The 23756-nt window shown below is 35.9% G+C and overlaps 1 protein-coding gene across 3 annotated transcripts in view; it reads right to left on the bottom strand.

Moving 5' to 3' along the window:
- Nucleotides 1-14210, bottom strand: part of LOC138703743 (heparanase-like) — a 28967-nt gene extending 14757 nt beyond the window's left edge. The window contains exons 1-4 of one of the 3 annotated variants that reach the window (XM_069831875.1): nucleotides 14005-14210; nucleotides 8497-8710; nucleotides 4205-4407; nucleotides 413-583 (exon numbers count right to left, since the gene is read on the bottom strand). In XM_069831875.1, the coding sequence (XP_069687976.1) occupies nucleotides 413-583; nucleotides 4205-4407; nucleotides 8497-8710; nucleotides 14005-14077 (661 nt within the window). In that variant the 5' untranslated portion in view covers nucleotides 14078-14210. Of the gene's footprint in view, nucleotides 1-412; nucleotides 584-4204; nucleotides 4408-8496; nucleotides 8717-14004 lie in introns of all 3 variants that reach the window. The other 2 variants (XM_069831874.1, XM_069831877.1) reach the window with 2 other exon arrangements.
- Between the last annotated feature and the right edge of the window lie 9546 nt (nucleotides 14211-23756).

The raw sequence follows: 23756 nt of genomic DNA, 5'->3' as shown, positions 1-23756 counted from the left end.
AAATCCATGCCATGATATGTGATTATATGAGGACTTATTCTCAACATATTTTCTTTTATAAAACAGAATTTTTCGTTATGGTCATGGATAAAATTAAGTATGGTACTTGTGAGCGGGATCTTTATTGCACTCGGCTGACGCCTCGTGCTTAAATCTTTCCACTCCCGCAATAAAGATGCACTTACCTCACAAGTACCATAAATAACTATTATTCTAAAAATTAATTCATATACTTATTAAGTTACGCTAAAGCTAATGTGACTGCAAAATACTGAAATGTTAGGGCTATGAAAGAAATTAATTTAAGTACTGTACAACGTAATTTATTAGAATAAAATAGTGCAAATAATTTAAAATTTATCCAAATGATGGAATAAGCTCTGAACATTAAATGCAGTAACCAAACTACTACCATTTCCAAGTTGCCAGCTAACATTGAAGCCAAATTTGTCAGAAAATTCAATCAGTTGTCTTGCATTGGAGCTATCCCACTGAGACTGATTCCTGAGCAAAACATTCAGGTCAAAGAGAAGCTCCAATCCCGCTGATTGTGCAAATGTGTTGAGTGCCGTCCAGTCTGCACCTGTAACACAAGTCCCTCTGCGGTGAAGGTTCTGAAAATAACAAAACTTTAACAGTCTTACTAATAAAAACTCTGTATACAGACGTTTAACTGTCTTATACTTATACAATGAGTAGCTCGTTTATACGTCGTGTGTAAATTCCTTACTAATAATCACTACATACGTCGTGTATAACAGTATAACTGTTACACAGCTCCGTCATAGTTTCGTCATGACTTCGTTACGAAAGATAATAGAATATCTGAGGTTCCTTATTCCATCCGGTAGAGCGCTCTAGTGTGGCGTGTTAAGTATCGATAGTACAACTGGCTCTAATCGATTACCGTACTATATTTTGGTCAAAGAGTACAAGCTACAGCAGTATTATTCTAATTATTCTGTGCTCTTTGGTTTGTTCTTCTTTGGTTACTAGGCAACCATCATCATAAAATGACAGTCGATACGAACAGCTGTTAGAAGAGTGGCCATTTTTTCCCTATATACAACGCTTAAACAAGGGGTTTCGTGTATATAACTACTGCAAAGCAATTCCCATTGTATAGTTACAGCCTGTTTATACGTCCATCGCTTCTGCATGGTTTATTAGTAAAGTTTTCTGTCTCAACTCTGCATAAGTCTAGTATGAAAACTATACACGGTTTATTAGTAAGACCGAAAGTGTTTAGTTTTTCAGCAAATACTGCACAGATGTCACACTCAAGATAGTACAAAGTACTCACTAATCTGCTACCAGTTCAGTTACGTTATACTTGATATAGGCATGCAGTATTTCATTACTACATTTCAGTGACATTTTGAAATAATGACTATAGTGACAATGAGTGCCTTGAAATTTTAGGAGTCAGCATCATTCTGCAAGCTCTCACTGGCTCAGTAATGCCTAAGTCAAGATTATGGTAGTGAGGGCCGCCGACAGAATTTACGGGCCCCTATGCAATACTGTACTCGGATCCCCGTTGAAAAAAGTAACAATTACAAGTTACCAGTTATTCTAACCATAATAATTATTTGCAAAATAAATAAGAGATAACCCCGTACACAGATACGAACCTAAAAATATACACTTTTATTACACTGAAAACTTTCAGCAAAACTTCACATTAGCACAATATATCATATTCATAAAACATTATTCTTAAACACCTGTATTTTCTAACTTGCAGTCCAACATCAACAAACAACTTTCCTTGACTTCATTGATGCAAAATCATCAATTATGTCATCAAAATTTAAAGACCTAGCAAGATCGCTCTCCAGACTAAGGAGCCAAGGTTATTCAGTCATTCTTGACACATTGTTTATCTGAATACATTTTTTATTTCCTTCATTTTGCTGAAGGATCTTTCAGCATCAGCAACTGTCACAGGAATTGTATAGAATATTCTAATGGTTATACAAATATTTGGAAATAAAGTATCCAGTTTTAATTCCCTCAGACTATTTAGGAGATTCATAGGTTTCAGTGAGGTTGGCCCTAAATTAGAGACATGAATTGATTTTAAATATTTCAGCTCATCACTGATCTCTTTGTTAATGTCTTCATAATGTTTTTCACGCAGTCTAGCACCCATATTAATATCTTCCAATTTTTACTGTCTCTCCTTGTGCTTCTCAGCTCCCGACTTACGCCTGTACTTGTCCATTGTGCAGTTAAACTGTAACCAGTAACACTAATCAATAGAATTTACTAGACAAACAACACCGAAAAGACGAAAGTTTCGACACGAAACATACAATGTACTGAAAAGGAAACGTGATCCTGCGACTTCGGTTTGAGAGAGTCCACTAGCATATTGCGATGGTAGTTAAAAAGGGCAAACCAATAAATAATTGAATGTGTTCAGTACAAGTGATGGGAACATAGTTCAGGCAAATGCCGGGCCCTCAATTGTCGTGTCGGTGAATGTTAATGCGGGAAACCGATCTTCTATTATATAAAAGTCAAATATTTACATTTGAAGTGGTAATTTGTATTAATTCTACTATTGTTGAGTTAATGTGTCAAATTCATGTAACAAATATTCTTACAAAATTTTATAGTACCGGTATACATGTATCTACGAATAATTATTCATGATAATAAAAAGTAATCAGACTCAATCTGACGGATCCTTATTGCTCACGAGCCCATATGCACTCGCCCCCTTTGCCCCCCCCCCCCTTCTCGGCAACCCTGATGGTAGTTACTCTGCACCTCCGAGTGACTTATGGACAATTATTTTAAGTTGATCAATATAAATACAATACAAAATGACAACTTAAAATTGGTTCTCTATTTCCAATTATTTAATAAATAGACAGATAATCAATACCAGTTGTTACCGGTACTACTATGTTAGCAAAAAAAACTTATTCTGGTAATAGGGTGTTTAGAAGTAATACCGTAGAAGAAATGTAGCCGAAATTATTATTTCTGCGTATGTATATTAATATTTTATCAGTTAATGAGTTTCAAATCCAGTAAAATGTTGAGGACCTGATGTCTGAGAAAGATGTGTGAAGTACCGGTAATTGTGGTATATTATTGAGGAAAGTGACGTAATACTCCTACTCCACAAAAGATCATGTATTACAGATCAACCAATCCTTCTGGAGGTCTGCACTTCACTGAAAGCAGCAGATCTTTTATTACTATTGTACTGCGTGCTCCACATAAAACCTGTATGTCTCACTGCTATTCACATGTGTCGCTATATTATATTGCTTCCACAACCAACTCCCTATGTAAATACGGCATAGACCAGACTTACCGGCTTATAACAAGTGCTGAAAGTGCCCTCCACGGCATCCAGACATCGCTGCGCTCGTACGACAATCTCCTCATTAACATGGTGTAATTCTTGAGGTGAGATATTAATCTCATTTTTGTGATGTTCTCTTTTAGTTGGTCTATCGTCCTAGGGTTGTTAGCATACACTTTGCCTTCGCAATAAATAAGAGTCACAGGATGTTAAGTCCGGCGATCGCGGAGGCCACAGGTTTTTGCTGACAAACCTGTTTTCAAGAAATACTTCGCTGATACAGGCCATACTCTGGTTGGATGTGTGGAAGGTGGCACCATCTTGTTGAAAGACGCCATAATCCTTTTCATTTTCTGTTAATTATGTATAGAAGACTCAATTAACAGAAAATGAAAATGAGTATGGCCTCCACGGTAGTCGGACTTAACATCCTGTGATTTTTATTTATGGCGATCTCTGAAAGGCAAGCTAACAACTCTAGGATGATAGACCAAATAAAAGAGAATATCACAAATGAGATAAATAACATCTCACTTCAAGAATTACATTTTGTTAATCAGAACATTGTTGTACGAGCACAGCGATGCCTGGATGCCATGGAGGGCACTTTCAGCACTTGTTATAAACCGGTAAGTCTGGCCTATGACATATTTATGCCATATCTACATAGGAAGTTGGTTGTGAAAGTAATATAACCTAATATAGTGATACATGCGAATGGCATTGAGACATACCGGTTTTATGTGGGACACCCAGTACTATTGTATAAGAACAATTTTCGTACAGGCACGTGAATAAAACTGTCTTGTATGCATGGTTTAAAATTAATTTTCATTTACATTTAATACCATACTTCCCGTAAAGTAGTCAAAAATTTACCTGACATGCTGAAGAAACTAATGTTACTGGGAACACAGCCTTTCAGTTCATAAGAACATGTACCCCCATCTGACATGTTGCTTGCATGTGGCATTGTGCTGTAGTTACCATGTGGCTGAAACACTAGCCTGTCTGCCAGAGTGCCTCCTACACGGAGATAGGCTGGAGCTAGCAGTGTTGCCAACCTGAGAAGTTTACCAGATCTGCAACATATAGCTTTGAAATAATGTATATCCTTTTACCACGAAATGAAGTGTTGGTTTATAGATATTTTAACTTAAATAATATAGTATCAGTGTTTGACTTACAAGTATTTACAAAGAAAGAAAAAAGAAATTGTTTTCATTCCAGTAAGAGACTAGAGTCGACGGCTATTCGGAAGGCGGTAGTCTGCTAGTGTTTGTGTCGAGAGAGACAGATAGAGAGAGCAAGGCAGCGTACAACATTGCCACATCGTACTTCAAGCGCACGTGCAATACAAATAGTGCAGGAGAGAATTTAAATTATCAAAAGACAATACCGTTGATTACTATAAGCATGACACCAAACAAACCCTCTTTCCTTCACTAACAATATTCTTTGCACAGTTCTCAATCCCACAACACATGGTTCTGCAGTAGTTTCTTGTGCGTTGGCAACTTTGCAGCCAGCATCAAGATGGCCGGCAGCGTCCTGCTCGTCAACGTTTGTAAAATAATTATACTCCTTAAACACTATTTTCCGCGCCTGCTTGTGTAATACTTGTCTTTTTACAGTCTCTTCTTCCATTTATTTATCTTACGCACACACAGTAAATGTTAGTTTTACTTATTCAATGTATTGAAACACTCACACGTGAACAAACGAACTCGGGAAGTACTTGTTATAGACTGATTCCGATTGGTTCTACAATACAAGCTTGTGACGTCACATACCAGAAATGCTACGGCGCATATAGCAGCTGACCGCCTTCCAAAATGCCGTCTAGTCTAACACCGTGTAATATCTAAAAAGCATTTGAAACTTTAATCATAAAAACGATGAACTATCAATAATTGATCACTGATACAATGATCACTTAGATGTAAGAAATACAGGATCTCCGAGAATGAATAGTGGGGTTTCATAAAGTTATTGGAAAGTGGCCTATGTATTGTGTGTAACAGATTGAAAATGTTTTTATTTAATTCAGTACCAGTAAAAAAAAAAAATTAACTCCGCCTGTGGGGATTTATCCCCACTGCCGGTCCCAAGCCCGGATAAAGGAGGAGGGTGAATGGCATGTTTTTGGGCTTGGGGGTCACACTGATGTCGAGTAGGTGTGACTAATAAAACCCAAGTTATGCCTTAGCTTGCAATTGCAAGTGATACCTGCAAATCCTACCATTTGGATGGGTGAAGGCGAATTTCCGGTGCCTTAAAACAGGGACCCCTTGGCTAAGGTATGGCAAGCCCTAAAAAAGAGTCCGTGGTCCTCCTCGAAGGGGGTTGGATCACAAGGCTGACAATCTTGCATCCGTAAAACAACTATTGTTGAGAAATCCTATGATGCAAGCAGGACTGATATGAAATGACGATCCGGTAAATGTAAACAATCTCTGATATTAAACTTAGAAGATTAGAATGGCTGGGCCATGTTATTGGGATGGACGATAGAATACCTAAAATATCTATAGATGCCAAAATAATAGGTCCAAGAAATAAAGTTGGAAGACCTAAGCTACGTTGGCTTGATGATGTCCACAATGACTTAATGGAACTCAAGGTTAAGAGATGGAGAATTAAAGCATGTGATCGGACAGAATGGAAGGTGGTCATAAGGGAGGCCAAGGTTATACTCAAAGGACCATAGTGCCACAAAAGAAGATGAAGAAGAAGAAGAACAGCAACAACTAAAAAAGATTGCATTCATGTGTTTTTTTTTTCTGTCATTGTTGATGTCGTCATAATAAAGTCGTTCTTGTGTGTAGGGTTGAATTCACTGTTAACATGCTACAGTAAAATGGTGACTAGGGACGAATTTTTACTATTTTTTTATTCCTTTGTGACAAAGAGTAAATATAATAAAAAAAAGTATTTATGTTTTTATTCATAACGAGTGAACAAATAATAATAATAATAATAATAATAATAATAATATTATTATTATTATCATTATTATTATTATTATTATTATTATTATTATTATTATTATTATTATTATTATTATTATTAATTGATGAAAAAACACCGGGAATTCAACTTAGAAACACATATTGCTTTCATTGATTTGGAAAAAGCATTTGATAGGGTGAACAGAAATAAATTATTAAATGTATTAGCCACAGACCATGTTCCACAACAACTTATAGCAAACATATATAACATCTATAAAACAAATCTAATTGCAGTAAGGTGTGACAATAAATTATCGCATTGGACAGAAATTCATACAGGAGTAAGACAAGGCTGCGGCCTTTCACCATTGCTATTTATTATATATATGAATCATATAATTAGAGAATGGAAACAATTGCCTCATGGATATATACAACTCAGTATACATTTACAACTAGATTCATTACTTTTTGCAGACGATTTAGCTCTGGTGGTATTCTCAGAAGATGAATTACAACGTTCAATTTTTAATTTTAACAAAATTGGAATTAAATATGATATCAAAATCAATAAAGAAAAAAACTAAAATTATAGCCTTCTGCGGAAAATACCCTGTGCCTAGCAAAATATGTTTAGATTAAAAAATATTAGAAAGGATAAATTATTTTACATATCTCGGATACACATTATCTTTTTTCGATGCAGTAGATTTCACAGAAAATTTCTAAATACATCAAAACAATGGGAATAATTAACACCATTATGAAACCTTCCCTAGTACAAAGGCATACTAGAATTCGCCTTTACAAGACCTTGGCGAGACCTGTACTTTGTTACAGCAGTGAGGCATGGACATTGAGGAAGAAAGACGAAAGCAGAATAACGGCTAATGAAATGAAATTTATGAGATATACAGCGGGATATACGAAATGGGATCACAAACGCAATGAAGACGTAATGGAAGAATTACAACTAGAACCTGTAATTAATCACGTAAAACATTATCAGAACAACTGGATAAATCATCTGCATCGCATGCATAGAGATAGAATCCCAAAAGTCATGCTCCACTATTGTCCAAACGGGAAGAGATCTCTTGGTCATCCAAAGAAGCGCTGGATTGAAAATTCAACTGTGAGATCGTAACAGGCCATTTGGCCTAATACTTGAAGGGAAGAAGAAGAAGAAGATTATTATTATTACTATTATTATATTTACTCTTTCACACAAAGAAATAAAAATTTGTAAAAATTCGTCCCTATTCACCTTGTTTTACTGTACAAAGAACTGACAATGAACCAGAATTTCTAGATAAGATACCGTTCTCGGATGAGGCAACATTCCATAACAATATAAGCACAAATTCCGCATTTGGGGCTCTGAAAATCATTCGAGGTTCTCCTAAGGTCAACTTTTGGTGGGGCCTAGTACACAACCAGATTTTTTTTCTTTCCTGAAATCAACATCAACCACACTGCATACCATTGTATGGACATGCTAGAGGACTTTCTGTTTCCTAAAACTGAGCAAATGGATGACGCCGTGTTTCAGATCTTTCAACAAGATGGAGCATCACCCCACTTTGCGAATCATGTGCAAGAAGAGTTGAATTGTCGATTTCCAGAGCAGTGGATTGGTAGAAGTGTACTCAACCTGTAGCCTGCGATCTTACCCCATTAGACTTCTTCCTCTGGGGTTATGTAAAAAATAAGGTTTACAATTTCATTCCTGACAGACGCTAAGTGTGCTATTCATAGACATTTCGCTAGCCCGTGCTACGAGTGTGCTAAACAGGATTCATATCATATCATATCATATCACATCGCTAACACTGGTTTATGAATACGAAAAACGTTAGTTTGCTGATCATCAACCGAAAGCCCACGCTAAGAATGTCTATGAATAGGGGCTTAACTGACTGTTTACAAAACTTAGGAACTTGACGTGTGAGGTATGAAGTAAAATACGCAACTCTTACAATATTTATCTCTAATAATATTATATTTCAAACGTTCATTTCCGTTGAAATCTAAGACACATTTTTTTTTAAATAATTATTTTCTCTGAATGGCAGTGTGGTTAAAGTAAATATACAAATTAATATTGTATATTACTAAAAATGAATGTTACCGTAACGAAAAAAGAAAAGTTTTGGTAAGTCTATAAAAGGCATATCAGAAAGAAAAATAAAATAAGTACTGTCACATACAACTTACTTGATATTTTCATGCACCCAACCATCTTGAATTTTTGACGCATCAATAGTAATACTCAAGAAGCGTTCATCTGTCTTGTGCACCAGACAATCAGTATTGATCATTACATGAGTATAATAAGCTCGTTGTTTTGTTAGTCCCCAGAGTCCCACGAATATTAATACTAATCCTACGGTGGATACAATCATCATGATAACAGCTTTGTCGACCACTCCTGAAACTTTTAAAACAGTTTTAAAAAAATTTATCCTGAGAAAGAAAAGGCAAGATTTAATACATTAAACAGTATATTTTTGATAATATGGGGTGTTGAGGCAGATAAAAGTAAATACATTTAACCTGTAAAAAGTATGACAACTCTCATGTCGCCACCATCGATGCACTCAATGTGCTGACCACAGTTGTGTACTATCACTGGCAGCGCAGTTTTCACTGAAGCAGGCTCCTCCTGAGATGAGCGAGGGGAATATTTTTTTTGGGGTTGGTTATTTAACGACGATGTATCAACTAGTAGGTTATTTTGCATCGATTTTTTAGTAGGTTATTTTACGACGCTTTATCAACATCTCAGGTTATTTAGCATCTGAATGAGATGAAGGTGACAGTGCCGGTGAAATGAGTCCGAGGACCAGCAACGAAAGTTACCCAGCATTTGCTCATATTGGGTTGAGGGGACACCCTGGAAAAAATCTCAACCAGGTAACTTGCCCCAACCGGGAATCGAACCCGGGCCACCTGGTTTCGCGGCTAGACGCGCTAACCGTTACTCCACAGGTGTGGACATTTAGGATCGATGAATTGGTGATAAATTGGTGATAGCGAGATGGTATTTGGCGAGATGAGGCCGAGGATTCGCTATAGATTACCTGGCATTCACCTTACATGGGGAAAACCTCGGAAAAAACCCAACCAGGTAATCAGCCCAAGTGGAAATCGAACCCGCACCTGAGCATAACTTCAGACCGGTAGGCAAGCGCCTTAACCGACTGTGCCACGCTGGTGGCTGAAAGGGGAATATCTTGTCACACTTCTCTACAGACTTTCCATAGGCTTCAATAGTTTTAGGCCTCCTACTAGAAAGGTCTCTCTTCAGTATACCAAAACCACAGAAAGGAATCAACTTTATTCCAGTTTCAGCTTCCATTTGGCTGTAGAACAGCAGCGATGATTTCATAGTATGATTGGATGCCTTGTCCATATGAATGTATACTTTACTAGAATCTCTGCCATAAACCCGTGGGATATCTTCAACATACACTGGTCTCAACATCTTCTTTTGGAAGTAAACTGCATTGACTTCAGCTCTGCTGGCCTCTCTTAATTTTCAGCTGACCCTTGGAGCAATAACCAGCCACCACCATAAACCGTTTAGAAAACTTTTCCTTGCATTGTCTTACGAAATTAGAGCGGCCCTCTTTTCCACGTTTCTGATAAAATATAGCTCGAGGCTCATTGGTATCATCAAGATAGAGCCATGCTTCATCTAATGTCACCACCCATTGCCATATGAGATGCTGTTCATAGAGCTTTCTTCCGTTTGCAAACCACTTTTGAATGTATTTCCCAGATAAGCAGTGATCACGTGCTTTGTGTCGCCTTTGTAAATTTAGATGATCCGTCCAACAGTTCCGGCCTTCCTTCTAGAATGCTTCTTTGGGTTGGAGGATTTTCCCTCAGAACTTCAAACGTCACTTCCTTGATTATGCTGGGGATGAGAGAGGATTGAACTCTCCTTCTTTTAATTTTTTTTGGCCACCCTCTTTGTTCAGAGGCCTGACTTTTACATCGATTAATCACCTTACTGATGGTGCTTTTATAGAAACAAATTATTCCAGATTCTTTATTTTTTTATTATGATGGAGTAGCTGCATTTACAATCGTAAAGGTCATATATGTAACCTTTCCAAAAAGCCGTTAACTTCATTCTCACAGAAAGTTCAAGGAGCGACTACCATAGACATATCTCAAGAGGAGATATCAACCTGTGTTGTGTATGAGTCCTAACTCTCCCACTTTAGTGTGCTAACACAGGGTGCATGCCAAATTCGTTTACTTTTATCTGCTCCAACCCTCCATAATGAAAGCATATAAGTTATAGGCTTATAGGCATGTAATAACAAATTTATGCAAATTAAACACATTTTATACATCTTGATTACGCAACTTTTAACAATGTATCATTTCGGAATATGTATGATAATACTTTCTTGTCTTAAAGTCTAACGTACCTTGTTTACATGTTTCGACCTTTTATGGGTCATCTTCAGAACTAGTCGTTGTGATCTTGGCGCCTCTTGTTTTGTTTCCTGTGAGGGTGTGTTCATGTGGTGTAATGTAGAGTCAAAGAGTGTGTATATTCTAAAATTGAGTTGTGTGTTGAGAATTTCGTTGGGGTGTGTTTTCGTGTGTATATTTCATATTGTTCTAGTGTGTTGAGTTTCTGGCTTTTTGGTTGGATGTGCAGTATTTCCATGTCTGTGTTGATGTCTCTGTAGGTGTGGTTGGCATTTGTGATGTGTTCTGCATATGTGGAGGTGTTTTGTAATTTTGTTATGGCTGTGATGTGTTCTTTGTAACGTGTCTGAAATGATCTGCCTGTCTGTCCTATGTAGTAGTTGTTGCAGGTGTTACATTTGAGTTTGTATACGCCTGTGTGGTTGTATTTGTTTGTTTGTGTTGTTGTGATGTTTTTGTAGAGTGTTATTTGTTCTGTATGCAACCTCATTCAAGAAATTAAATTACAACATCGCATACAGAACAAATAACACTCTACAAAAACATCTCAACACACAAACAACACAAACAAACAAATATAACCACACAGGCGTATACAAACTCAAATGTAACACCTGCAACAACTTCTACATAGGACAGCCAGGCAGATCACTTCAAACACGTTACAAAGAACACATCACAGCCATAACAAAATTACAAAACACCTCCACATATGCAGAACACATCACAAATGCTAACCACACCCACAGAGACATCAACACAGACATGGAAATACTACAAATCCAACCAAAAAGCCAGAAACTAAACGCACTAGAACAATATGAAATATACACACACACGAAAACACACCCCAACGAAATTCTCAACACACAACTCAATTTCAGAATACACACACTCTTTGACTCTACATTACACCACACGAACACACCCTCACAGGAAATAAAACGAGAGGCGCCAAGACCACAACGACCAGTTCTGAAGATTACCCATAAAAGGTCGAAACATGTAAACAAGGTACGTTAGAGTTTAACACAAGAAAGTTTTATCATACATATTCCGAAGTAAATACATTTATGCAAATTTCTGAGGCCTAGGTAGAGAAATAATTAATCCATTTGCAATAGTGCTAAAACAATATCCAGTGGTTTTACAATCCACACTCAAGCATTTGAAAATAATGCAGGAAAACTTCCGAACACTTTATATCTCTTCACCCCTGATACTATATAACTGCTTCTGTCCATAAAGCATTAATCCATGGTTAGCAATAATTGCTTCGGCATTACTCCTTATTGAACATATGGGCGAAGAAGCTCAGGACAGAAATAAACACTTTAAAGTACAGAGAATCTCATTCCTGTAAAACTGCAGGAGGAGCTACAAACATCGACATCATGCACAGACTTTTAGATGCATCAGATCCAGTCATTTCCTTTCTTAGAAAGCAACTTCAGATGAAGCCAAGAAGGAGCAATCTTCACCAAGAAATAACTCATCTCCTCCTTTTGACCAGAAACTCATCCCTAGTTTGGATCTATTGATAGTGAAGGTTTTCATTATAAAAGATGATCAAAAACAGTTCCTCAAACGTTTTAAGACAACGACCCTTGTTTCGGGCTTTTAAAAGTCGAGTCCTTATTAATTTCTTGTGTAGGCAGCATGTGATCTCGATGTAATATATAATATTTTAAAATGAAAATGTCAATATTTCTAATTTTAAATTAAGTGCTATCTATAAAATAATGAAGAGTTAATTTAAAAAAGAGGCTCGCAACCAAATGATTGAGAAACACTAGTCTAATGGGTAATATAATGAAGTATTTTTGTGTTTGCCAGTTAGCTTAAAATATTTTTGTCCGGGTCTTGAAGTCATTGGTACCGGTACCATTTTTTGCTCAACTTGTCCCACATCACCATAAGCTCATTATTTATAGACCTACAACATTAATCCACTGCCACTCTAGCTAGATGACATGAGAAAATACTTTTATTTCTTTTGAATTCTGTATAAAAGTATCTGAAGGAAGAACTGTAAATCTTCATCCCTAGGGACCATGACTATAATAAATAAGTTATAGCTCACTTTTTTCATAAGTAGCTTGTTAAACTTGCTAAAAATAGGTATAAACATAATACATAAAGATAATTCTTCAGAAGAAGTGAATCATCGCTGCAAGTTCCCCTACCATAAAAAACCTTTGGGTGATGAGGAAGGAGAGTGTATTAGAGTGGGGGAAGGAAGCCATCTGTGGGGACGTTAAAGAACCAGATTAGATTAAAATATTCATTACTAGATGGCACTTGCATTTACTCAACTCATATCTCCCTTTTCATATCCCTCTTTCTCCCTCGTCTCTTCACTTCCCTTTTCTCCAATTCTCTCTCCTATCTTCTCTTCATCTTTTATGTTACTGTAATCAGAAGCTGCATTTTATACAAGTGCATTAGAATATATAAGTACCATCAAATGAATTTCATGTTTAAAGTATTTGTACGTACAAACTAAAATCACGTGTTGTCATTATATACATTTCACAGAAATCAGTGAAGCAAAAGAAAAGTGGGTCTTCTTCGGTGTAGCTTTCCTGGAGAATTACCGCAAATTGTGCCTCCTTTGGTTCACTTCTTCTGAAAAATTACCTACCTATGAGATAAACAACTAGCCTCCAGATTGCCACTGTACTGAGATTATATTAGGCTTGTTTCTATATAATATGTAGGCCTAAATGTTGATCCTCTGTGCATTTATTTCGTATAACTGGTACGTATATATTTTTAGTTTACATTACCGGTATGTGTTTTCTGGATGTGCAATAATGATACCGCATACCGCGATATAATGGAGATGTTCCGAACGGTTCCTAGGGTTAAAGTTATTAGAAACGTACACAGATAGCTAGCGGTATAATAAAATTTTAACATCTAGAACAGCGACAATATTGAAGAATGTGCCACTCGACTAGGTTAAGTTTGGTTTTATGTATAGGCAATTTTTCGCGAAGCGCTCTCAACATTTATTTTCTCTAAATTTAATTTCCATTTGAGGTAATCGTTCACGCAACTCCTCCCCCCAACCAGTGTTTCGTGTAGGCCCTACCAAATACCGTAACACAGAAACTAATCTAACCTAACCGAGTGACAAAGTCCTAATTATTACCCTACATGCTCTATTTCAAGTACAGTACTTTAAGAGAGAAATATTATTATGATTCTTTGTATTGTCCTCTTTTATTTTACATATCCTGTTGTCAACGCTAGTGTCTCTCTCATTACCTTCATATCTGTTGTCACGAAGAGGAAATTTGTACAGTAATTCCCGATTTTGTACATGTTTTCCTTGACTCATTGTTGAATCTTTTAACACTAATCACCCACATTTATTTACAGTCAAAGTTCCCTGGTTCAAATAATGTCAACATAAACAACGCCTCTTCACCATCTTGTATCTTTATCACGTTGCCATGGCAACCACACCAAGCTGTGGAAATTCCTGTCAATGGTTTTTTGTTTTTACATATACTGTACTTCAAAATACGATCGTGAAGAGGAGTGGCTGGAGATAATACATACACATTGTGCATAATCATCGTTCTTCACAAGCACGATCAAAGCGAAAATACAATCCACTGAAAGTAAAATACAAGGTTCAAAAGAAATACAGGTACATATTTTCTCATATACCGGTAATCTAGCCAGGACCGGTTCTAATAGGTGTGAAAAGTGTGCGTTCACGCATGACAGCCACTTCCTTAGGACGGCCGATAGACTAAAATTGAGATATAATTTTAAAATATTTTACTATAGTGATCGGCTACGAAATAGAAACGTAGCTTTGTTAAAACATATTGCAGAATATTGACAGTATTAAATTCAACTTCAACAAATATTATAATTATAACCCTTACTTCTTCCTTTAATCATTAAGCGACACTTAAATATCATTTTTCAGTTGTTGAAGTTGGCAGAACGAAATAGATGTAAAAATTCGGGGTATGGCTGTATCAGGGACACGGCCGTGGATTTTGTACTTTTGTGTGAATACGTCTGGCTTAAATCGACAGATCTAGATCAGATCTTTCGTTTGGCACCAAAATCAGCGCGCTAGCACTTCGGAGTCGCGAGATATACTGCCCGGAAATTTTCTCCCAAGCCCAAAATGACCGTCAAAATGGCCCCTGCCGCCAACTCAAAATCAAGCTCGCATCATATTCGTATACCCAATCGAACGAGACCACATTTATTTGAATCGTGTTATTACTTTATTAGTCACGAAATTATAGTATCGGAATGGATCATCCTGCAAACATCATTTCAGGGAAAGGATTTATATGTAAATACATATTTACTTATAAAGCTAATATAATTTATATTTTGCATTATCTTTATGTTTCACAATGTGTAGGGTTGAAAAATCCTACTTTTATTTTCCATATTTTTCCATATTTTAGAGTTTAGTACATATTTTCGTTAATTTCCATATATTTTCCATATTTCATATAAAACAGTCCATATTATATTAGGTTTAACAATAAAACAAAACAAAATTCCATTAACTTTTAAAAATACATTTCAACAATAGAGATTTAAACACATGTTCAGTAATCCCTTTAACATCAGAGTTATTTGAAAATTAGCAGTCCTATCAACAATGGGAAAGTAAGTTACAAAACTGTATTAATTTAATTTAAAAATTTTAACAGACTTCAGTTGTGCAGCTCAACAGTTAAATGCCAGTCAGAGTACACATAGGTTCAGTTTTGTAAATCATACTATAAAGACGGTAAATATGCCAAAAGTACGTCATTCAGTCAATTTAAAATCAAAACTAACAAGTTACATTTCAGAATTTAAAGAAGATGGTTTATCAACTGACAATAAAATATTATTTTGTAATTTGTGTCAGTGTGCAGTATCATCTACACAAAAGTTCCTGGTGCAACAACACATTACAACTAGTAAACATCAGGCCAACAAACAACTAAATTCCAAGCAGAGACAATTGTTTTTAACACAACCAACAACATCGAATGTAAGATCTGAGTTTAACATCGACCTGTGCCGTTCTCTCATCTCTGCTGATATTCCTCTCTACAAACTAAAGAATAAGGTCTTCAGGGAATTCCTTGAAAAATATACTCAACATACAATCCCGGATGAGTCAACACTTAGGAAGACGTATGCTCCATCCATCTACGATGAGACAATACAGAAGATAAGAGATGAAATTAAAGATAGTTCAATTTGGGTTTCCATTGATGAGACTCCCGACAAAGAAGGTAGACTTGTTGGTAATGTAGTTATCGGTTTGTTAAGTGAACAATATTCTGAACGAATTCTTTTACATTGTGATGTTCTAGAAAAGTGCAATAACAAAACTATAGTTAAACTGTTCAACGAAGCTATGGGTATCCTGTGGCCAAAGGGTATTATGTACGATAATGTGTTATTCTTTATTAGCGATGCTGCCCCTTATATGGTCAAAGCTGGACAAGCATTATCTGTTGTATATCCTAAATTGACTCATTTTACTTGTGTGGCGCATGCATTTCATCGTGTGGCAGAAGTGGTCAGAGACAATTTCCCTAAAGTAGATTTGTTGATTTCATCAGTGAAAAAAGTATTTCTCAAAGCTCCCAGTAGAGTTAACGTGTTGAAAGAAATGTACCCTGAAATTCCATTGCCACCAAAGCCAATTTTAACTAGATGGGGTACATGGCTAGAAGCAGTTGAATATTATGCCGAACATATAGACTCTATTAACAATGTTCTCCTTGCATTGGACTCTGAAGATGCAGTCTCAATTGATACTGCGAAAACAGTTACCTGTGACATAAGTGTGAAGAATGACTTAGCTCACATTCAGCATACATTTTCATGCATCATAAAAACGCTCAAAAGTCTCCAAAATAGGCACCTTTCACTATCTGAAAGTTTTGAAATTATAAATAGTACTGTGGAACAACTGAATCGTGGTAGAGGTAAAGTTGCAGATGCAGTAAGAGCTAAGGTGGACACTGTACTTTCAAAAAACCCTGGATATGAAGAACTACAAAAGGTTGTTGCTGTGATGAGTGGTGAATCAACAGTGAAGATTAACTTGGACTTATCCCCAGCAGACATTGTGAAATTGAATTATGTACCAGTTACTTCTTGTGACGTCGAACGCTCTTTTAGTCAGTATAAATCTATCCTCAGAGACAATAGAAGAAGATTCACTTTTCAGCACTTGAAAGAAATGTTTGTAACCTATTGTTATGGTAACAGACAATAAAAATTGTGTTTTGTTGAAACTACATTGGAAGATAAGGTACGTCCATTATATTTTTTGTTTAGTTTGATTAAAATGTACCAATATTTAACGTACATAGTCATTTTTTTATAATTTTAAGTCCATATTTAATTCCATATTTTGGTAAAAATCCATATTTAATTCCATATTTTGGTAAAAATAACTACATATATATTTACATATTTCATATATTTTTAGTCCATATAAATCCGTTCCCTGATCATTATCCTTCCAGTTCCAGTGCATCCTTCAGTAGGCAGTTTCTTCTTAGTCAATTCCTTTTTCTCATTTTTAACTTTTTACTAGATGTATTAAGAACAAGGATTGTGCAAATTTTGAACTCAATCGGACTGGTAGTTTCGAGGTTAATTTTATTTTAATAATAATAATAATAATAATAATAATAATAATAATAATAATAATAATAATGGCTTTATTTAACCTGGTAGAGTTAAGGGCGTAAGGCCTTCTCTTACACTCAACCAGGATTAAAACTTGCTTACACAGTTGAACATAAAACTGGATCGGAATTAAGTAATTACATACTGATACAATTTAGGTACATAATGAGATCAAAAGAGGTAGTTACATAAAATTTACCCCATAAAATAAAAATAAACATAGTGAAATACATATTAATGTTATTAGAATGACATAAAAACAGAAGCCGATAATTCAATAAAAAAAAGTACACAGTAAAAATAAAAATACATTAGTATACATATTAGTATTAGATTGCAATTAAGTAGAATTTACATAACTAAACCAGAAACCGACAATTGAATAAAATGTACACAAAAAATAGATTAATAATAAAAAACAACAACACAGTGGGATACATATTGGCGTTAAGTGATAAATAAACACAATTTATTTTAATTATGCAAATTAGTGATACAATGAAAATGTTCGATGTGCATTACATTCAAATAGAGCAATTAATATTTTTTCATATAGACTCATATTCACGGATAGTATGTCAATTTATTGTTTGTTTTTTTAATTGGTCATTTTACGACGCTTTATCAACTGCTATGGTTATCTTATCTAGCATCTGAGTGAGGTGAAGATGACAATGCCGGCGAAATGAGTCCAAGGTCCAGCGTCGAAATTTACCCAGCATTTGCTCTTAATGGGTTGAGGAAAAACCTCGGAAAAAACCTCAATAGGTAACTTGCCCCAACCAGAATTTGAACCCGGGCCTGCTCGTTTCACGTTAGGCATGCTAACCTTTGCTGCACAGCGGAGGACAGTTTATTTATTCCCCCTGTTAAAAATGTAAATTACGAATTACTATAAAGAGAAGACAATTTTTAAGTTTATTGCTATTTTATGATGAGCATGTGCAGAGCAATATGTATTATTTTTTTTAAGTAATGGCGGGTACTTTACGTCATTCACCCGTATGTATCAAGCCAGCTGTGTTTGTAGACGAACTTACCAATAGAGTCATTGCCCAGGGTGCGTCATTGGAGGCTGGTCTACGCTACACCCACGATGAGGTGAGATGATGTAGTTTTGTTGGGATGCCGTAGGAGAATCGCAAATCCCGGAGAAAACCCCTGTGTTACCTGGACCACGGGCTTGCTCAACACGAGTTATAAATCGGAGATACACAGGGGATTATAAATCTAGCGTCCTAGCCATTGGACCGCCATGGCGGCGTATTAAAAATGTTAGTACAGTACTTGATTTTACATTGTGGGCAAGAGCCCGGAGAGAGCGGACCTTTAGGCAGACATCAATATCGGTTATTCATGTAGGGTATGGTTAGTCATTCCAAAGACCGGTTGGAACTCCATAAGTGACACTAATAGAGCATCTTTCTTTTCTTTCTCTTTTACGAAGACTTAAACTGCAGTCTGAGCTTATTGTGCTTACCACTCCGTTCTGTGAATGATGCTTGTAGCCGAACAGCCGCGCTTTTGTACACATATAGCATGCCGCACCGTGAACTTCACCCGATCTATGGTATCGATAATGATTATATGTGAATTAATGATGGCGAAATGAGTTCGAGATCCAAGCCGAAAGTTACCCAACGATTCTGCTTCAATTGGTTGGGGGAAAACCCGGGAAAAAACCTCAACCAGGTAACTTGTCCCCACCAGGATTTGTACCTGAGTTCGCTCGTTTCGCAATCAGACGTGCCAACCGTTACTCCAGAGCGATGCACAATAGGAATCAATCATGACTATCATGAGGCGTATAAGTCAGGAGATAATGCGGTAGGGCGGCCAGTTCCTTTCCCCCTCCATTGTATACATCGCTGACAAGTGCGGTAAAGTATACTTGGTAACCATGGAAACATAACAACGACACCATTTCCTCATATTCTGTCGTATACTTCAGCGCTCCACGATTGTGTTCTGTTTGCAAATCACGTTAGCATAAGCATAAAAGTTTGTACTTTGCAAACTTTCATGTTAACGTCTTATGGTAATGTTTATGTCAATGCTTATGTGAATTATTGTGAATGATCCCATTTGGTAGCCTGGGCGCAAACTTCTGTGTTTATGTTACGGTTATGTTTAATTTTCATTGTGAATGGGCCTTAAGGCCCATTCACAATGAAAATTAAACATAACGTAAACATTAACATAAGCACATAAACATATGCCACAAACTTAAGTAGCCAAGGCCCATTCACAATGAAAATTAAACATAACGTAAACATAACACGTGTGTGGAAACAAACATACCGAATCAACAAAACTACAGAATCTATTACATAAAAATGGAGAATTGCACAATGACTGACGATGTAGCTATTCAATTTATGTTTCTAATAACTACAATGGCATCAGTATATGACTTTCAATACTTGAAATCAAAGAAATCAACTTTTCGTCATATGATTCCATGTTGCGCGCCTAGCTATCATCACGGCCAATAGATCAAAATATTGCCTGTAGGCAAAGCCCATGAGATGTCAAACAAAAAGTGAAAACACGCTTTCCGCTTGTGTACTGTTTCCAAATCGCATAAACATAAGCATGAAAGTTTGGAGTTTGCAAACTTTCATGTTAATGTCTTATGATTAAGATTAAGTTTATGCTTATGTAATTCCTTGTGAATGCTTTCATTAAATAACATGGACACAAGGTTTTATACTTATGTTATGTTTATGTTTAATTTTCATTGTGAATGGGCCTTTAGTTCATCGCGCACTTCATGGCCTGCTCTATTGTAGGTATTATGACTTGTCACCACAGAAAGGGACTGCTGTTATTGTTAATATTAAATATATATATATATATATATATATATATATATATATATATAATTAATTAATTTAATTTCTTCCTGTAACCACTACAGGTTGCCGTCGACAAGGAGTACCATGATACAATAGAGTAAAAGCCTTGAGGCTTGGCGATAAATTGTTGTTAGAGTGAAAAAGAAAGAATTTGAATTATATTGAAACACATGATGTTAAACGAAGTAACATATATATATATATATATATATATATATATATATATATCCTTGACCTACTATAAGAAATTCTGTTCTCTGGGACATCGTAGACTTAGGTTATGTTTCGAGAATATATTATAGCCTACAAGTACAATAAATTCTTCTAGAAAGTGTGTATTTTTATTATAGTAATAAAATGATATATGCAACTTGTGAGTGGTGTGGTCTTTTTCGTACTTGCGTAATTATTCCGCTCTTGGGAAGTTCCACTTTACACACGAGTTACATAATACTTACTTATTTATCCGCTTTTGTTACGTAAAGTAAAAGTTTATGACAATCATAAAAAATGCAATGAGATACTTTACTAAACTGGTGCGGTAGAGTGACACTTCGCTGTAATATTGCGATAAAGTGAAGTAACTATACGTTGAAATACAGATTAAATGAAATATAATTTATTTATTGTACACATTTAATTGCAATTATATTACAATTTACTGCAATAGCGATATCAGATGCAACACGTTCTTCATCTTTATCACTCATTTTTTATATTGATGCAAAAATTATGACAGACAATTTCTCTTCTACCAATTTGTTTAGTAGTAACTTGGTTACCACAGCTACTGTAAATTTAATTACAGTATTTCAATAATCGTATTATCAATCTGGTAGCATTGGAAAATAATAAAAATAATAATAATAATAATAACAGTCTAGTGTATAAAGTCACGATGCTTGAGTTGATGAGGGTACTAGGAACAATAGACTGTGCCGGTATTGTTTCACATTGTATGTGATGAGGCGATAGTAGCGATCCTAGTAGTTAGCAACTATCTATGGATGCATATTCCCTACGTATTGAGCTTCGTGACTGAATAATAATAATAATAATAATAATAATAATAATAATAATAATAATAATAATAACAGCAACAAAGGACTTCGCTCTTCTCAGTGCACTGCATAATTTCATTATCTTAAAGCTCGAAAGGGCCAAGGGAAAACGTTTAAAACAGAATTAACCAAATTTCTTCATGCAAATCTAGTCTTTCACGTAAAGCTCCCTGTAAAGCAGATTTCAAGGGAAAAATTGTTCTGCGGCCGGATATCGATCCCGGGACCTCTGGTTGAACGTATCAGCGCTCTGCCAACTGAGCTACCCGGAAACTCCACCCGACACCGTCTCAACTTTTCCCTTTATATCCACACAGCTCGCGTGGGCTGACGAAACGCCAGAGACCCACATCGAGTGCACACAATCTCTGTGTGACTTGGAATTGTGGTTTTCTGTTAACGTACACAGTGACGTATATATTATGCAAATCTAGTCTTTCAGGTAAAGCTCCCTGTAAAGCAGATTTGAATAATTTCAAGGGAAAAATTGTTCCGGGGCCGGGTATCGATCCCGGGACTTCTGGTTGAACATACCAGCGCTCTGCCAACTGAGCTACCCGGGAACTTCAGCCGACACCGTCTCAACTTTTCCCTTTATATCCACTCGTCAGCCCACTGCTGAGCTGTTTATGCTTTCGAATTAAATTAATCTATTTATAAAATAATTTATATTAATAATATTAGGGGCCTATGTATTACAGTAGAGCTCCGATTATTATCCGATCTTCCGTGTTATTCGAATCGCTTTGTTTTGATGACAGTAGTGTAGGATACTTATGTACAGTACTGAAGAATAACAAAGTTTTTAAAGTCAGTTACATACTGAACTGTATTATGAATAAAACTCGTTTATTGTGTAGCCTAATGTGAGTAAAGTCTTTCTGCATTACTGGGTCCGACCTTTGTCCCTTTAAGATTGAGGATCAAAAACCACATAACGTTCTCACTCTCCTGTATTCATCTATACTGAGACATACGGACGTGAGGTCAGCAGTTGGTTGGTCGGCCTTGGCTCTCTGTGGGCTATCGCGCCGAGGATTTTAGTTTTATATATTTTTGTATATTTTTCTTTTACTTGTTCCACATCTCAACTCTACGTACAGTGCTGTTGTAAGAGCTACGAAATATAAATGTAATATTATGTTATTTTATGATAGGTCTGCATTACTGTAGTTATGTTCGTTCAGTAATTTTATTATAGGCCTAGGACTAACTCGGACATTAATATTATGTAAATAAGTGGTCCTTTACATTATGTACAGAGTAGCGCAAAAGTCCCGCATCATAGGCTGGATTACAATATGTGTTTAATGTAATGGCCACCAGTGCCAGAACACAACTATAGGCTTTACCATGTCACCAGAAGCAATTCGCTCACGTAAATGTTGTTTGCCCGTGATTTTCATGCTGTACACTGTCCCACACTTCAGAATCCATTGAATTCAAATCCGGAAATCGGGGAGCCCATTCCACGGGCCAATCCATTGACGGATTGAAGTTAGGGTGACAAGATTCACATCGATAGAAAAGAGGACACAAAGCTTCAAAAAGGAGGACATTTGTTCGAAAAAAGAGGACAGAAAATATGTACTTAGATTTAGGCTTAGGCCTATATTATACTATAAATTATGTCATTATCTATTTTATTACAAAATATTTACAATACAGATTTAGGCTTATATCATGCTTAAAAGTATGTCAATATTACAAAAATAATTATGATAAAACTTAATAATAATGCTTTTACAGTTAGCTACATATGAAAGTCAAGGGAACTGTAATTATTAAAGAGGACAGAAAATATGTACCCTATTTAGATTTAGGCTTAGGCCTATATTATACTTAAAATTATGTCAATGTCTATTTTATTACAGCATACTTATGATAAAACTTAAAATTATGAAATGATTTTACAGTTAACTACATATGAAAGCCAAGGGAATTGTAATTATTATCAAAATATATAAAAAAGACCGCCCAAATGTGAATTTCATATTACTGTGTATGCAAAGAGAGTTATGATCGTTGGCAAGGAGTATATTCTGTCAATGCTACTGCCACCTACAGGAAAATTACTTGGAAAAGGCGTCAAATCAGATAGTTTCTAAATATCAGACATACAAATTACGAAAAGGAGGACATTTCTTTTTTTTTTTTTTTAATCTGCTCGGACCCCGGACAAAGGCCTAAAAAGGAGGACTTGTCCGAAAAAAGAGGACGTGTGGTCAGCCTAATTGAAGTACCTTCCTATGGTGTGGGGTTTTTGGCTCACTCTGTAGATAAAGGCTTAGTACATCTATACTAATAATAAATCTGTAGCCAAAATTTTTCTGATAATTTTCGATTTTCCAAAAATAATTGGTGTTAACATGTATAATTAACCATCCTGAAACCGAAAATAGCTTTTTTGACATTT

This window comes from Periplaneta americana, chromosome 7 (genome assembly GCF_040183065.1).
Source record: "Periplaneta americana isolate PAMFEO1 chromosome 7, P.americana_PAMFEO1_priV1, whole genome shotgun sequence".
Classification (NCBI taxonomy): Eukaryota; Metazoa; Arthropoda; class Insecta; order Blattodea; family Blattidae; genus Periplaneta; species Periplaneta americana.
Note: the sequence above shows the minus strand (reverse complement) of the source record. Positions and strands in the feature narration are given on the sequence as shown.